At 35.0% G+C, this 18,331-nt stretch overlaps 1 protein-coding gene across 7 annotated transcripts in view; it reads left to right on the top strand.

Moving 5' to 3' along the window:
• Positions 1 to 18,331, top strand: part of ABCD3 (ATP binding cassette subfamily D member 3) — an 88,632-nt gene that overhangs the window by 48,226 nt on the left and 22,075 nt on the right. For 4 of the 7 annotated variants that reach the window (XM_064370213.1, XM_064370215.1, XM_064370218.1 and 1 more), the window contains 11 exons: positions 1,848 to 1,917; positions 3,955 to 4,052; positions 4,399 to 4,522; positions 7,002 to 7,058; positions 9,193 to 9,335; positions 12,205 to 12,274; positions 15,438 to 15,507; positions 15,590 to 15,687; positions 15,788 to 15,879; positions 17,621 to 17,712; positions 17,799 to 17,871. In XM_064370213.1, coding sequence (XP_064226283.1) covers positions 1,848 to 1,917; positions 3,955 to 4,052; positions 4,399 to 4,522; positions 7,002 to 7,058; positions 9,193 to 9,335; positions 12,205 to 12,274; positions 15,438 to 15,507; positions 15,590 to 15,687; positions 15,788 to 15,879; positions 17,621 to 17,712; positions 17,799 to 17,871 — 987 coding nt within the window. Of the gene's footprint in view, positions 1 to 260; positions 331 to 1,847; positions 1,918 to 3,954; positions 4,053 to 4,398; positions 4,523 to 7,001; positions 7,059 to 9,192; positions 9,336 to 12,204; positions 12,275 to 15,437; positions 15,508 to 15,589; positions 15,688 to 15,787; positions 15,880 to 17,620; positions 17,713 to 17,798; positions 17,872 to 18,331 lie in introns of those variants that run through there. The other 3 variants (XM_064370214.1, XM_064370217.1, XR_010340184.1) reach the window with 3 other exon arrangements.

The following is an 18,331-nucleotide window of genomic DNA, read 5'->3' as shown; positions in this document are numbered from 1 at the left end:
TGTGGAGTATGGGAAAATCTTAATAGGAAAGACACCCTTTTTAAGGCAGAAACTCTGCTAATTCTGTGACATGGAGGAAAATTCATACCCTGTTGCTGCTTTATCTAATCATAAAGATATATTTTATTTTCACCCGTTGGCTACAAGCAGCATTTTAAAATTGCCAAACTATCTTTTATAAAGATTCTTAAACATTTGGAAGTTACAGTGATAAGGGCTACTGTAAAATTGTTTTTTTGTTAATTATGTTTCTTTTGCAGTGGAATAATAAGCAGAAATAAGGCTTTATTCAAGAAACCATTTTTTAAATTTATAGCTGCTACTCCAATGGTAAACCATTGCTGAATGATGGCATGTTCTTGTGTGTCACAGCTTGAGCAGCACTAAAGCACTTTGGTTTTATGTACTTTGGTTTGATTCAAACAATTTTAACGTAAATTATCTGAACCTTTGTTACTATCTTGATTGCTTAATGTCTCTAATATTCTTATTGCTATAAACAACATTTTTGTGTGGTTCTATTTAATTTTCTTGTAGTTAGCCATTTTTGTTTTCAATTGTTTTGCTTTTTAGGGGTTACATAAAAATTGGAGTATTAATTTCTTTTAATCAGTCTAACATTTCCCAAAGTATGTTCTGTGGAATCTTAGCTATGATAGAGGAAATGCTTCATGCTACAAAGCCTTCTCAGAGAGTAAAAATGCACATACTATACATTAAAAGTTTTGAGAAGGTCTTTGGTAAAGACATTAGTTAGCTTTGTTTAACCTAGGGTTTCCCAAATTTATTTATCTGTTCCCTCAAAGAAAGGAAATTATTTCTCTTGTCATATATAAACTAGTCATTTTTGTGTGTATATGGGCAGCTAGGTTTAAACCAGTTAGTCCAGTGTTTCTCAAATATTTTATATAAATATATCTTATGAAATTTGGGAATATTATTAAGTATTATTTGAAAAAAGAGTTCTGTGATCAAATAGATGCTATTTTGTATTAGATCATAGACATATCTTACTCAAAAATCTTATAATGCTTTGTTCAAAATTTTAATAAAGTTTTGGAACCTTTTTAAAAAAATGTTAATGTATATTTTAAAAGCAGAAAAATACATGAAACAGATTAACAGTAGGCAAAAGCAGAGCTAGTCTAATTTAAGTGTGTTGAGGGACATGAAGCTTCTATAGATCCATTCTGGGGCTCTAATCTATGCATTAGTCCCAGTGTTGGCAAACTAGGACTCACAGGTCAAATCTTACTACCTGCCATCTGTTTTGGTAAGGTTTTATTAGAATACAGCCACATTTATTCTTGACTGCTTTTGTTCTACAGTGGCAGAATTGAGTAGTTGCAACAGAGTCCTATAGGGTCCACAAAGCCTAAAATATTTATTCTTGACCCTTTGCTCATCCCCATTAGTCTGTCTCCCTGCCATTAATTCACACAAATGAGGATCAAATTGTTAAAATATTTTAAAACAAAATACTACTTTGTTTATTCATAATAATGCATTCCTGGGGCTATAAAGTTGTTAATTGTTTTGCTATCTAAATTTCTTTCGTAGCCACTTAAGCCTTTTTTTAAAGTGGCCATTTTTACTAGGGAAATACTTACTTATCATTCTGTTTAATTTTGCCATTTGCAGGATGAGATGCAAGCAAGTTCAAAATGATTAAATTTTAAAGTTGCAAACATAGTTTTGCAAAAAAAGTGTTTTTTTTAAAGAATCGTTTTAAATTGATTATTTTGATTTAATAGAAGTTTCCAAGAGTAATTTTAGAGCTTTACGGTTTTCCTAGTGGTAGATTTTGCTTCTTTTGCAACTAATGCATTGCATGTGGTGGTTTGCAGTGGTATCATTGGTCGTAGCAGGAAAGATTTCAAGAGATACTTATTCAACTTCATCGCTGCCATGCCTCTCGTAAGTTTAATTCATTAAAAATCTTTTTAACACGAGAAATTTGCATCTTATTAAAATCTTGAAGGGTTTTTACTTAACAGAATCTTTAAAGATCTATGATACTAACTTCCTATTTTCAGTTTAGTTTTGTAATTTATAGTATAATTTTCAATGTAAATGTTTATACTAGATGAAAGGATTATGTTTGGTTTAATTTCATTTATAATGTACATATCTTCATATACATATGTATGTGGGTGAGGGGTTATTTGGCATTTTTTATTAACCCTTCAGTTTAGGTTTTCTTCAGTTTTTAGCATAATCCCATTAGATAGTAGTAGCACCCTCCTCATAGTTGTAACAACCAGAAATGTTTCCAGTCATTGCAGATGGGTACAGGTCGGTTACAACTTGGGGAGCTGGGGGAGATTTGGAGGGGGGAGTGCAAATCATCCTGGTTACTTTAGGCCATAAACGATTATAGTAACTTGAAGTAATTTAGTTTAAGTTAAATTGGAATTTCTGGTCTGAATTTTTTACAGATAAATTGTTAAGTCTAAAATATAAGTGATTATCTTAGTTTGGTTCTCATTTTAATCTTGGTACTATAAGAATTTAATGTTCTAAATTTGTGGGTAAAAATGAGAAAATCCAGTTAGATTGAAATTGTCAGAAATTCTTGTTTAATATAGCTGGACAATGGGGCTACATAGCTTTTAGACTTTTTAAAATAAACAATTGAAATAAGCAATATAGGTATCAAATATTAAGATTCAGCAAAGACCACTTGAGAAAATTTTTAATATAACAATGAAAAATGTTAGTAAAGATGGCTGTAGAAGTAATCTGGAAAATAGCATTAGTTGGTGTAAAACCTGTATTTTTTTTTTAAACAAATGCAAATGTAATATCGGGGTTCAGGGTGCCCTCAGCTCCCCTGAGAGGATGTTTCTCCGGGTTCTTGGTCTCCTGCCCTCTCAAGAATGAGAGAGGGACCACGGTGCAGTGTGCAGTAAATGCCGGACTCAAAAGTGTTTGTAGAAAGAGAGAAAAAGGAGAAGGAGAGAGAAACAGTGAACTCTCAAAACTGAGTGAGAGAAAAGAAAAGCTGCTCTCACACTGAGTGAGAAGGGTTCCCAGAGGGGGAAAACCAGAGAAGGAAAGCTCCTCTCACACTGAGTGAGAGAATCCAGAAAGATGGAAATTCAGGAGAGGAGAACAGCTTCCACACTGAGGGGAAGGGAGTAGAGAGAGAGATGGAGTTTAGGAGGGGAAGACAGGCTTCCACGAAAAGAGTGTGGAAGGGGACTCCAGAGGGGAAATCCAGGAGAGAGAAAGATGGCTTCCACGAAGGGAGTGTTTGTGGAAGGGGACCCAAACATGGAGGCTGAAGGGATGTGGAAGAAGAGGACTTTTAACCTGGGAGGAACCCCCACCTTCTCTAAGACCCCAGACCAATGAAAGGAGTTCCTTAGAACTTCTGCTGTAGTGATTGACTTTTGATTCTTCTCGTGCCCTTGAAAATGAAAACAGAGACCGTTAAATCTCCCGGATGGAGAGAGATGGGAGGAGGGCATAGTGCTGGGCAAGAAGTTCTTGCCTTAGAAACTACCCACCTCGTGGACCTAGTAAGAGTATACATTCCCTCATTAATACAGTGTATACAGAATTCCATTGGCTAGGGTTGTAGTGTTGATAGTAAGAAACAGAAGATATAAACGTAAATGTCTGAACTCCTAAAAGCAAGTCTTTATAGATTGGCTAGAAAGGGGATAGATTTGACTCTTTGCCTGTTTACCAAAAAAAGATGACAAGATACATCTGATAATTAGTGATATTAATATACTCCATGTAGAGTTTAACATAGAATTACTCAAACCAGGTACATTAGGTTTAGCTAAATGCAGTAAAGTAAAACAGAGCTAAATTGTATCAATTTGGATTCAATTATAAAAATTATAGGATTTGGGACACAGAAAATAAAATAATAGCAAAATAAATTATAATTTAGTAAGTAGAAATGAAGCATGATCAATAATATTTGTTTGTTTGTTTTAGATCTCTCTGGTTAATAACTTCTTGAAGTATGGGTTAAATGAGCTTAAACTGTGCTTCCGAGTAAGACTCACTAAATACCTCTATGAGGAGTATCTTCAGTAAGTGATAACCTATTTTTATATTAAAAATACTTAAGTAGAAGAGTAGTATTTATGAAGCTGATCAATATGGTGGCTTTTTTTTTTTTTTTTTTTTTTTTTTTTAGAAAACTGCTCTTTGATACAACAGCATATTGGGAACTGGCTCTTCCATTAATTGACAAGTCATCATTTTCTGGACTTGTGTCCTCCTCTCTAAAATCAATTAGGGCAATCAATAGGATATCCTCTGGCTCCAAACTTTTTTGTTTCTATGTATTTGAGCTAGGTGGTGTAATGTGAATTTTTTTTTTGTTTTTGTCTTTAAATCACTTGTTTTAAAATCACTTTCTTCTTGCTATTTTAGAGCTTTCACATATTATAAAATGGGAAATCTGGACAACAGAATAGCTAATCCAGACCAGCTGCTTACACAAGATGTAGAAAAATTTTGTAACAGTGTAGTCGATCTGTATTCAAATCTTAGTAAGGTAAGTTTCTCTACTTTTTAAAAGATTATTTGTTTAATTAGTTTTGAATCTAAGCAAATTTATATAGAATTGATTTTATGGATAGAACAGCAGAATGTAAATATTTAATGCTTTTGTAAGAAAAGTAGAGTTGTTATAATAGTTTTAATTACAATTATTTAATTTTTAAAATTATTTTTATGAGGTACTTTGGCCAATAACTGGTAATTTGGTGTCTTATAAGGATTTTCTAAGAATTTTGCAGGTTGACTCCATAAAAACAACAGAAATTTGAATTCTCATCTTTTGACTTGTGTGCGTCCAGCCATAATTAAATATTGACTGTCAATTTATGTTTCTAATTCCACATTTGTAACACTAGACTAGGACTTCCTTTTGGCCCGTTTCTCTGCTTCAGTATCTCTAATTCTAATAGATCATTAGTAAGTAGTAGTCAAAAAATTTCACAAGGTGCAAGTGTATTTCAGTTTTCTAATTACTGTTTTTCCCCATCTCAGAATATTGCCAAAGCTCCTGACTCTGATAGGCCTTAGCCAGTTTTCCTTCTTGCTGATTTCTCCAGTTCTTGTCTTAGTCATGTTATCCACTCTTACAGCTTTTGCAGTAGTCTTCTTATTAAACCCTCGTCTACCTTTTGCATTGACCTAGGAAATGTAGTAGGCTCCTATAAAATAGTCTGCCCAGCATCCCCTCCCCTTTTCATCTGAAATGCTTCAGTTCCCACTCCAATTCATGTGACTTCCCTTGGTCTTGGGTAGGAGCTTGTCTCATAGTGGACCAATGATAGTATCTTTGCCTCTGGTCACAGTTGACCTAGATATACAGTTTTGAAACATACATACATATATACATATATATATATATATATATATATATATATTACATTGTAAGAATAGGAATGTTCTTGCTTCAACCAGGTGGATGGACGGAAGGCAATTCTTAGAGATATATATCCACAAGAGCTGCTCTCCTCATGCCCAGGCCCACTGCTTTTCACTTCCAACCAAAATTTGTTATTTATTTAGCTCTCTAGAGCCTTTGCTAACTAATTCCAAACTCAGGAACTCTGACAACTACAAATGGTTCAGTAATTCAGCTTTTTTTTCTGTTCCCATTACCACATTTCAAAGTTTGTTCTCTCTCTCTGTGTGTGTGTGTGTGTGTGTGTGTGTGTGTGTGTGTGTGTTTACATGCATGCATGGTGGGAATGGGGGGTGTATATATACAACTTTCCATTTAATTTCGTAGACATTATTATGTATGCTTTTCATCTTGGCATTTGAGCAAGTCTGTAGCTCAGGTTTTGTCACATCTGGAATAGAGAAGAATATCAAGTTAATTAATTGTAATGGGTCTGTGCACCACTGTGTAAATTAGATGTTTTAAACATCTGATTGATCTTCAACTTAAATTATGAGTCATTATTTTTGTCAAGTTTTAACAGTTCTTGAATTTTACTAGTATCTCTAGCTTCTTGATAATTTATAAGGCCAAGAAAAAAAAAAAGGGAAAAGAAAAGATAGATGTTGACATATGCCAGTTAACAAAGCAAGTCATCTATCCTAGTAATAATGTGGATTAGAAAGCGCTGGCTGTTGGCTGGGCACTGGCTCATCCCTGTAATCCCAATACTTTGGGAGGCCAAGGTGGGTAGATCGCTTGAGCTCAGGAGTTCAGAACCATCCTGGGCAACATGCTGAAACCCCATCTACAAAAAATACAAAAATTAGCCAGGCATCGTAGTGCGTGCCTGTGCTCCCAGCTCCTTTGGAGGCTGCAGTGAGCCAAGATCTTCAGTCTGGGTGACAGAGCCAGACCCTATCTCCAAAAATAAGTGGAGGCAGGAGTGGTGGCTGTTGACTTAAAGTCAGTGAACACAATTTGGGTTTCTTGAAAAAACACTTCAAACTAATGCAACTGATGGTACGTAAGTTGAGTTGTCTGTGTGTGTGAAGAGCAGTACATTAATATATTATTTTGGTTCTAGAGACTTGAGTTTTATACCACAAAATTAAATTCAAAGGCTTACTTGATTATTTTGCCATAGAAGTGATAAAGTAATAGAGTCAAACAATATTGGAGCAGGAAGAGCCTCTCACTTTGCAGGTGAAGATATGTAGAAACAAGCTGGTAGCAAATTTGGGATTACATCTCAGGTTATTTTATTCAGTATCTTTACATTATGTGGACACATTACTGAGTTATTAGTGGTTAATTATCACAAAAGAGGTATCTTAGCTGATGGAAAGTGATAAATGTTTTTCCCACTTGATGGTCAGTAGAGATTGTTTAAGCTTTTCTTATTTTTCATATATTCTTTGATCTACATGCTATTACCCTACATTATACATTGTGGGAACTCTACATGTTGATAATTATGTATTAAATGTTTAATAACATTTTGTAGTTAACATGTTGCATTAGCTATCATTCTAGTGCTTTAGTTTTAATTCTGTGTATTCTAATGTTTATTTTACAGCCATTTTTAGACATAGTTTTGTATATCTTTAAGTTAACGAGTGCAATTGGAGCTCAGGTGAGTCTACTTTTATTTCACCTTTTAAATTGCTATAATACAGTATTTAAAATACATATTGTGAATAGCTTGATGGCCTGTTGTAAGACTTTTTGTAAATCTCAAAGAATGGATTTTCACATGATTTACCTAACAAAGTCTGGTTATAAAATAATAAGTTTAGTTGAGATTTTAAAAGTACTAATTTGTCCTTTTAATTTTCCTCAAGTTAGGCACTTGGAGAAATGTTGTGACATTAAAAACCAGACAAATGTAATGGCCGGGTGTGGTGGCTCACGCCTGTAATCCCAGCACTTTGGGAGGCTGAGATGAAAGGATCGCTTGAATCCAGGAGTTTGAGACAAGCCTGGACAAAAAGCGAGATCCACTTCTTTAAAAAACAATAATAAAACAGAAGTATTCAAACATTGAATATACTTGTACTTATTGTTTCAAAGTAATGTCTAAAAAGAGATATGGAGACATCCATTTTAATATGAAATTATAATGTTAAAATAATGATACATTTAGAGTGGGTATAACAGTTCCAAGAATATTTTGTAATGTAAATGATTGGCTATCCCATAGCCTTACTACCCAAGTCTCTGATATTTGTGATGGCAAAAGTCACTTTTAAATTTTCTTTGAGTTATCTCGTTGAAGTCTAACTTTTGTCCTTTAATGTGTAATGTGATTGTTATACATTTATAACACAACCATATAATAGTATGGTTGTTTTATATGTGTATGTGTATGTGTGTATATATGCATTTCATAGTTGGTTAATAAATTATTTCCATACTGGCTTTTGTTGCTTTCCGAAACACTGGGAAAGCAGGGTTTTGGATTTGTTTCATTTGTTTTTCAAATATTTCTGTTTATCTTCCTAATTCTTTGCTATCTTGTGATCCAGGTTTTATCATTCTTGTATTTTGTTTTACTGTAAGCAAGTGAATAAGTCAAATCTTTTTTATCTCCTTGCAGTCATATTTTTATGGTACTCACTACATTTTTGTAATATTTAAATATGACTCCATGTCTACCTGTTATCTGATTCTGCATTTCTTAAAGGCAGAAACTGTTTTAGTTATCTTTTTGGTTCATCTTTGTACTAGTTGTTGAAATGCATTGATCAGATTTAATTTTTTAAAATCTTGAAAACATTATATTGCACATATATTGTGCTAGGTAGGAGGAATAGTAAGATAAGTAAAATGCAGTTCCTGCTGGAGAGGAATTACAATGTGGCAAAACAGGTAGATAGTCAAACAATTATAATATGTAGCATGATAAAGTTCAGTAATAGAAGTTTCAATAAAGTATCTAGGGCCTGGAAGAATTGGAGGTGATATTTGAGCTGCTTTGGAGAGACAAGTAGGTATCCATTAAATACGTCAGGCTTGCCAAACATAAGAACAACCTCACTGAATGGCGGGTTCAGGAAACATTTATTGTAGTATGACAGAGCATAGGATATATAGGGGAATGAGGCAAGTGCCTGTGATGAACTTGGAAAGGTATGCTTGAAGCTTTTCTCTTGGGATGGTCAGTGGGTGATGAGGTCACCTACAAAGTTATTAATACATAGTACGGCAGCTGGAAGTAAGATGTATGTGCAAGCAGGGAAAGGCAGATAGAGCTCCTTTGGGGGGAATTGAGCTTGAGGCATTTACACAGTATTAAGGTAAAGATGTGTAATACTTATTTGGAAATAATTTATTGGGTTCATAAGAGTGATAGGAGTAGAGCTATAAATTTTAGGTGAGAAGAGAACTAAGGAAGGAGTTTGAGGGAATATTAACATTAAAAGAGTAGGCAAGAAAAAGAGGTCTGAGAATTATTGTGGAACCTTAAGAGATTATTGAGAAGAGTTCCAACAGAAGAGTGTTAGATAACATAGAAAAAGTGAGAACTGTAATTAGGAGTTATTAGGTGAGCAAAATGTAGGAGAGCTGAGGGATAAGCTACAGTGGTAGGAGGAAAAGCCCATGAGTGGTAAAAGTGTAGAGGCTACTGTGTACTTTTTCAGAAAAGAAGCAAGAGGAAAAAATTACCCAGTAAAGCAATTTCTTTCAGTCACATTGTACATGTTTGTATCCAAGTGAATTTATTATATCCCAGAACTTTGTGTATCTTTCTCTCCCAATAACGACAGGGCCCAGCAAGCATGATGGCCTACTTGGTTGTTTCTGGGCTATTCCTAACTCGACTTAGAAGACCCATTGGTAAGATGACAATAACTGAGCAAAAGTATGAAGGAGAATATAGATATGTTAATTCTCGGCTCATCACAAACAGGTAAGGACAAATGCATTAAAGCTGTGCTAAAAATTCATTTTTATGGATATTGATGTCATTTAAATTGACTCCAAAAAGTCTGGTGACACTGTTACTGTAATAATGTTCATGTTGTATTGAAAATATACATTATGAAAGAAATTAGTTTGGTAAAGTTGTAATCATCAATATTTTGAACTTTTTTTTTTAATTAACCGTGTAGTATTCCTGATTCACCTGTTCATACCTTCTGTTGATGAATTTTCTGTTAATTTTAATTTAGACATACTCCGGATACAATTCAAATTTCAACTTAGAATACCTGTTCTAAGAAAATTTTGTCTCAATTTTTCCACAAATATTTTTATTTTGACTGTTCATAATGCTCAATAATTCACTCTCACTGCATGTGCCTCTGCCTATTTTCCAGAGTATTTTAAATGTAAGGTAGAAAAAGTGTGGAATTTGGAGTCAGTCATACTAGCTTCAAAATCTACCTCTTCCACTTATCAATTGCCTGTATTTGATTTTAGTGAATTATTCATAGCTTCACTTCTATTTATCTTAGGTAGATAATATAGGGTTACAATAAGGATTAAATTTGATAATATATATAAAGCTTCCAGCTCAGTTTCTTTTTTTTTTTTTTTTTTTTTTTGAGATGGAGTCTGCAGTGGAGCGATCTCAGCTCGCTGCCAACCTCTGCCTCCTGGGTTCAAGTGATTCTCCTGTTTCAGCTTCCTGAGTAGCTGGGATTACAGGTGCACACCACCACGCCCGGCTAATTTTTGTATTTTTAATAGAGACAGGGTTTCACAATGTTGGTCAGGCTGGTCTCAAACTCCTGACCTCATGATCTGCCTGCCGTAGCCTCCCAAAGTGCTGGAATTACAGGTACGAGCCACCACGCCCAGCCCAGCTCAGTTTTAAGTGCTTAATAAATGTTCTCAAATATTGATCTGTCAACATTAAGTCATTTTGAGGGTTCTAATATCTATTGAATATTCTACTCTATAGGCATTTACCAATGACATTTCCCTCTTTCTTTATGTCTTTGGGTTGCTAAAATAGTACAAGTTTTAAATAAGATTTTTTTTGTTTTGTTTTGTTTTTTGCTCTAGGGAGGCAGTGGAATAGAGCTAAGAGGTAATTTGCCAAGTAAATGAAAGATGCCTTTTAGTGAAAGAAACAGAAAGCGTGACTCATGGCTTCAGTAATAAGAACACTCACAGCCTCGCATGAGAACCCTTAAAAGAGCACTTCCAGGCTTGGCATGATCAGGGCTTTGGCTCTCTGGTGTTCTGTTGGCTCTATCCTACTTTGTATGCTGCACCATTCCACTGGCTAATTCTTCTTGTGACTACAAGATGGCAATAGCAGTCACAAATTTCATTAGCTCCTCTCCTCTGCAGAAAGCTCAAGAAACAAAAAGAGGCCATCTTGCCTGGTGTATCTTTCTGAGAGCAAAGAAACCTTTCCTAAGAGTCCCACAGCTGACTTTCCCTCATATCTTACTGGCTGGAATTGTCACTTGACCATGCCTAAAGCAATCACAGCAAAGTGACTGGCTTATACCAGTTGGGACCCTATAAATGGGGTTGAGGCCATTCCCAAAGCATTAGGGTACATGGAAAAGAATAGGCAACTTTAAGAAAGTTGGTATTATTTTAGGAAGAAGGACAATGAAGAGAATAGATGCTGGATGGGCAGCCATCAATATTCTAGGATGTTTTATCCATTCAGATTTTCATTAAGGCTAAAATGACTCAGTTCAGGAGGAGAATCCTCACCTCATCTTCTTCCATAGGCTTAGGTGTACAGAGGAGGTAGAAGGAAGTTTTTAAAAAAAGCAATTAGAGGTATAGAATTGTAGGATTCTCATACTCTGAGGCTCTGTATCATTTTGTCAAGGAAACCATGAAACACGTTACAAATTTGTCATATCTTATGGAAAGTTAATTTTATTTGAAGAGGCTTAGGTAGGCAGTACCTTGTTTTTATGAAAAGTGCAGGTCCCTTTCAAAATAGAAATATAAAAAATAAATTGTTAAGAAAAAAAGAGATTTTAACTAAATAGTTCAACCTTGCCTTGTAGACTTCTCTATAAATATTTATTTTTCTCTGCCATTAGAGGTACTTTGCTGGGAAAGCTTACATCATTCTTATGTCATAGAATGACTATAAATGTTAGGGTCAGATCTGAGTTAGGATTTCAGCTCCCTGACTTGCTGGCTGTGCGACTTTTTACAAATTAACTACACGGAACCTTTGTCTTCATCTATAAAATACCCTTTTTTTTCTAGTCATGACCCCTGTGGTCCTTGTGGACCCATGCACATCTGCTCATGAAAAGTAGAATTGTTCTGAGGATATGATGGGGTTCCAGGGTTTCCTCCTGGGAGCTGGCACTTTGGAGCCAGCAGGACTTAGCCTGATTTTCTGTCTTTAAAAGGCTGTAAGTCAAGTTTTCACTATCCATCTTTTCTAGCTGTTGCTTTTTCATCTCCTTCTTGTTTGGGCCTATACTTTAACTTGAAGTCTGTAAATGTCGGTCCCAGCCCTGCCTTTCTGTGTATCACAGCAACTGCTTTCTCTGTCTAATTTTGAATTTCTGAGAATTAGTGCAGCATATCTTTTCCAGTCAGGCTACCTATGGCATAGATTGTAGTCCCGTGTATGATTCAGTCGGGGTGTATTCTTGTGCTCTGATCAGCTGAGCTAGGAACAGAATCTCAAGTATAGACTGTGGCTTGAGATGTTGTACCAGATAAGCACTTAGTAACAAAATGTTCATTTAAATACAAACATTCAGCCATCATATACTGTATTTCAATTATTTTTCAAGCATAAGTAACATTAAAATTAATTGCTAAATTATTTTCTTTAATAGTGAAGAAATTGCCTTTTACAATGGGAATAAAAGAGAAAAGCAGACAATCCATTCAGTCTTCCGAAAACTGGTAAGATAACACACTTGAAGTTCATGTGTTTATGGAAAGGGTTTTGATTTTTGGTTATTGTTTTTTTGTTTTTTTACCTGGGGCCAATACACACACACACATACACACACACACATACACACACACACACACACATCTTAAAGATATTTTGAAAAATAGCTGTAAAAGATTTTATACTACATTTCTAATAAAAACATGAGGTTAAAAAACTCATATCAATATATTTAACTTCCCATTTATAAAATTGCATAGATTTATTAAAATAATATTAAGTATATTTTTACAGTGATTGCTTAGGAGCCTTATTTAGTGATAAATTTAGTGATTCCCACAGAAAGAATTTGTTCCTGTAGCATTCATGAAAATACAATAAAGATTATTACATAAAGCAGGGGTCAGCAAACCTTTTCCATAAAGGGCAAGATAGTATGTATATATTTAAGGCTTTTCAGATGACATAGTCTCTTGCAGCTGTTCAGCTCTGCTACTCAAGAGTAGCTATATATAAAATACATAAATGAATGGGTGTGGCTATGTTGGCTATGTTCTAATAAAACTTTACTTACAAAAACAAGTAGCAGGCTAGATTTGGACTATGGCTCAGAGTTGGCTGGCTTTTGGTTTTAAAGAATATAAGCATTGTTTCTTGTGAAAGTTATCCTTCAGTTTTTTATTTAATTGCCACTTGGAAAATTTGAATTCAAATGCGTTTATTCCATTATTTATTCAAAAGACATTGAGTGCCATCTAGGTGCCTGTGCTCATTCCAGGTGCTAAGGATGATGGTGGTGGACATGATGGATAAAATCTTGCCTTTAAGGAGCATACATTTTAGTGGAAGTCTGAAGTTTGTGAAATTAAGTGTATATTTTAGATGAGTTGGAGAGGTTAAAGAAATTGTCATTTTAAATTATTTCAGAAATTGGATTTTTGCCTCCTCAGTGTTTAACGTGGCAGAACTTCTAGAGGGCTCAATGGTAGAATGTATTTAAGGTAATTTTTCAGGGGCCTGCAGTTTGCCAGCTTGCTCTTCACATGGCTTGCTTATTCTCATCTTTTAGATTTTCAGCCCACGTGTTAGCACTTTATTGAACCTTTGTCTTTTCTGATCAGCCTATTTGAAATGGCCTTCAAGAGTTCCTTCCTGTTTTAATCATCATCTTTCCTTAAAAATATTTCTGTGTGTATATATATATATGTATACACACACACACACAGTATATATATATAAAGACACACACACACACACAAACACACACAGTCAACCCTCTGCATCTGTGGTTTCTGAATCCGTGGATTCAACCATGTGAAGATTGAAAATATTCAGAAAAACAAATTGTGTCTGTACTTATGTACACATATTTTTCTTGTCATTATTCTCTGAACAATACAGCTATTAGAATAACAGCTATTTACATTGTATTAAGTATTATAACTAATTTAGAGATGACTTAAAGTGTATGGGATGAGCCAGGCACCATGGCTTACCCCTGTAATCCCAGTACTTTGGAAAGCTGAGGTGGGCAGATCACTTGAGGTCAGGAGGTCGAGATCAGCCTGGCCAGCATGTCAAAACCTTGTCTTTACTAAAAATACAAGCATTAGTGGGGCGTGGTTGCGGGCGCCTATAATCCCAGCTACTTGGGAGGCTGAGGCAGGAGAATCACTTGAACCTGGGAGGCGGAGGTTGCAGTGAGCTGAGATGGCAACCACTACACTCCAGCCTGGCGACAGAGTGAGACTTGTCTCAATCAATCAGTTAATCAGTCATATTGGATGTCATGCTCAGGTATGTGCAAATACTATGCCATTTTTCATCAAGGACTAAATAAATAAATAAAGTATATTGGATGTCGTGCTCACGTATATGCAAATACTATGCCATTTTTCATCAAGGACTTGAGCACCCATGGATTTTGGTATCCAGAGAGGTCCTGGAACCAATCCCCTTTGTATACCAAAGGATGATTATATTACAGTGTCTAATTATCTTGTTTACTAGGTATCTTCTTTCATTAGAATGTAAACTCCATGAATTCAGGGACCTTGTTTGTTCTATTCATTGTATCTCCAGCTTGAGCATAGTATGTGACACATGGTAGTCATTGAGTAAATGTTCCAGGCATTGTCTAGATGCAGAAGATACCAAGTTGTTAGCAAGGTGCCCTGTACTCAGGAAGCCACATTTTAGTGGAGAAGACAGAAAGTAAATACTCAAACAGCTAGATGTTCTATGTAATTTCAGATAGTAATTAATTCTGTGGCCAAAAATGAAGTAAGATAAGGGATAGCTATGAATAGGTCTGTTGCTCTGCTACTTTAGCTGGAAGGGACAAGGTCTTTCTTGAGGAGGTGACATGTAGTCAGAAATCCACATGAAAATGAAGGAGTCACAAAGTGTAAATATCTTAGAAGAATGTATTCCTGGCAGTGGGAACAGCAAGAGGAAAGCCTTAAGAAGGTGCATGTTTGAGAAACCATTATTTATGGAGTTTGGTGAGAAGAAGCAAAGTAGAAGCATATAACCTTAAAAATAGAGCCCAGTGCCAGATCATGCAGGACCTTGAATAATCTGGTGGATGGACAGCTTGAGAACACTACAACTCCAGAATAAAAAACAGTTTGAGAGAATTCATGCTCATGTTAAAGCTAAAACTGAGGTTGTGTGGCACTGATTTACATAAGCACTCAGTTCAGATTGGGTGTAATACAACTCTTAGATAAAGCACAGACCATTTGTCTCCACTCAAAGCAAAGCATTGAGTGCTTTGCTTTGAGTGGAGAGCTAGTGTTTCACTCAAACTAGTTGATCTCTCTATTCTTTTTGCTTTCATTGTTGTTCCCTTTTGGGATATATGTATCCAAAAGTATGGTGGCTACAATAGCATTGTGCTATTGCATGCAAGAGAAACAGCATTGTTAAAATTGTTTACATAATTTCCATGCAGTTTGCATAAAAATGGTTCCATGAAGTGTGTGTTGGGGCACCCGCTCTATGATGAGCATTGTGCTCAGTGAAGTGTGATGTACAAGATAAACAGAAATCACAGGCACTCAGTAAATATCTGCTGAATAAATGAACTATGCAGTTTGTTTTATCCTCATAATAGGTTCATTGTTTTATACATAGAAAAATACATTTTTTGTTTTTGTTTTCTGCCAGGTGGAGCACCTACATAATTTCATTTTGTTTCGGTTTTCAATGGGCTTCATTGATAGCATTATTGCCAAATGTAAGTATATTTTGAAAGAGATGAGATTTGTGGAAAAGGCGAAATAGTGTTACTGTTTTAAATCTTACCTGTTTGGTTTCAGACCTTGCCACCGTGGTTGGTTACCTAGTTGTCAGTCGCCCTTTCTTAGATTTGTCTCATCCTCGACATCTCAAGAGTACACATTCAGAACTTCTAGAGGTAAAGTGATGATCATACAATGAAAATTTAACAGTAAAAATAAAGCCAAATTTTTAGTCATAGAACTATAAGTAAAAACTAATATTTTTTTCTATTTAAGGATTACTACCAAAGTGGAAGAATGCTTTTGCGAATGTCTCAAGCTCTGGGTCGAATAGTTTTGGCTGGGCGTGAAATGACTAGATTGGCTGGGTAAGATTAGTAATAATGAGCAGTTGCAGAAAATAATTTTTAAAAATATATTATCCTTAATGATTGTACCCAGTTGAGGTTCAGGGGGAAGCATTTCCTACCCCAAGAAGGTGGTTTTGATAAAAAATTAAGGAAGATTTTTCTGATGGTGAACTTTTCTTGTTTCTCGAAGACAACTAGTCTGTGCATTACAGTAGATTAGAGACTCTCAAGTTGTTTGCCCCATCGACACTGGTATTTGCTAAGTTGGGAAATATTGAATCCTGACAGTCTTTTCTTAATTTATAGAAAACTAAGTTAATGAATAGAATTTTCTCATTTGAATTTTCTTATACTCTATCATACCTTTTTTTCTTAGAACTTTGATACCAGCAGCCTAGCAAAACATAAATAGAAGTGAAGTTGACTTTAATGGGGAAAAAAATGAGATATTAACTTGTATCTGTAGGTGTGTTTGTGAATGTAGTCCTATTGTCTAGTAGTAAAATTATCTTTAGATCATAGAATGGAATTAAATATGAAGATTTCAGTATTTTAAGCTCCAATATAAAGGGCATAGTATGGTATAAAGAAACACTATAAATTTTAGGTCACCTGAAGAAGTTTGATGACTTAATATCTTTTCGAGGCCTGTGATCCATCTTCGTATTTTTCTTTTTCCTCCTTCTTAGCTCCTGTGGCAGTTAAGGTCTTCTTGTCAATATAGAAGTTGTTAACTACTATGAGTAGAGTCTCTGTCATGAAAACATTAACATTCTTCCTACTTGTTAACTTATGCCTTTACAGTTCATGGTGTATAAGGTGCTTCTCTTCCTTCAGGGTGTTTCCTGTCTCTCTCTCTTTCTCTCTCTCTCTCTCTCTCTCTCTGTGTGTGTGTGTGTGTGTGTGTGTGTGTCTCCTTCCCTCCCTCTGCCTGCCCCCTTTCTTTCTCTTTTTTCTACTTTATTGAGGTATGATTGACATATAAGAAACTGTACATATTTAATGTATACAATTTGATGAATATGGGGATAAGTTATACACCTGTGAAACCATCAAAACTATAAACATATTAGTCACCTCCCAAAGTTTCTTTTAGGTTTCTGCTTGTTATTCAGAGAAAAATTCTGTTTCTTCTTCAATGCAGAATACTTTCTCTCTGATGATTGTGTCATTTTTGTTATCTCCAACCTCTTGTCGTTAGTTTTGACTTTTCTCTATTGCCACAGTGATTTGTATCTAATGATAGGAACTCTTCATCTTTCCCCTCCTCAGAGTAAGATAGAGGGAATCTTTCAGATTCTTCCGTTTTGAGGGGTGCAGCATGTATTTAGCATACATTTAATAAATGCCTTCCTTGGATAGAAAGACCAACATTGTACATGGCTTTATAGGTGACTTCAGCAACAGCTCAGAGATCATACTTCCTGGGTCTAAGGAATATACTAGTAGCAGTCATTTTGTAGTATCCAAGAGAAACCTCCTGAAAATTCTCTGCAAATAACTGTCTGACTTGCCTATTAATGAAGTTTCTGTTGAGTTGGGTATCCTATGGAAACCTCTTCCTTCGTCCCTATATTCCTCCTCTCCTACTGAAATATAATAAAACACACATGCCATCTTTAATACTTTATGTGAGACTTTTAGGTTACTTCATTTATACTAAATTACAATTTTAGGAACTTGAGTCAAGTTCATATAAAATAAAAAATGTGACAGTAGTCTGGAGTTTTGATTATGGTTTCCTTTTCTAAAATTTTAGTTTTACTGCTCGGATTACAGAATTAATGCAAGTACTGAAGGATTTAAATCATGGCAAATATGAGCGCACAATGGTCTCACAACAGGAAAAGGGTAAATATGAGTGTTGCAGTTTAAGGTCACAATTTTAAGTTTTTGCTGACATAATATGATACTTTAATACTTATTTTCCATTTAAGGTGTTGAAGGAGTACAAGTCATTCCCTTGATACCTGGTGCTGGAGAAATCATTAATGCAGATAACATTATAAAGTACGTACTGAAAAAGGTTCTTTAGCACCATAAATGTTTGTTAAATTTCATAACAACCTTTCTCTTTCAGCTTACAATTGCCTAGTATTTAAAATTATTTCTGCTTTTATTTAAAAAAAAACAGCTTTGAGGTATCATTGACGTAAAAATTGTATATATTAATATTTAAAGTATACAACTTGATGCTTGGATATCTGTATACATTGTGAAATTAGGCTGATTAATTGACCTATCACCTCTATATACTCACCATTTTTGTGTGTGTTTGATGAGAATTTAATTTAGATGTGTCTTAGCAAATTTCAGGTATATAATGCAGTATTTTATACTGTTGTCTCTGTGCTGTACAGTGGATCTATAGAACTTATTCTTCTGGTATCACTGAAATGTTGTGCTGTTTGACCAATATTACCCCATTTCCTCTCTTTCTACCCCCTGGCAATCAGCATCCTACTCTCTA

Source organism: Aotus nancymaae, unplaced genomic scaffold (genome assembly GCF_030222135.1).
Source record: "Aotus nancymaae isolate 86718 unplaced genomic scaffold, 86718_ANA_hifiasm-v0.15.2.pri h1tg000103l, whole genome shotgun sequence".
Taxonomy (NCBI): Eukaryota; Metazoa; Chordata; class Mammalia; order Primates; family Aotidae; genus Aotus; species Aotus nancymaae.
This window is presented reverse-complemented; position numbering and strand designations above follow the sequence as displayed.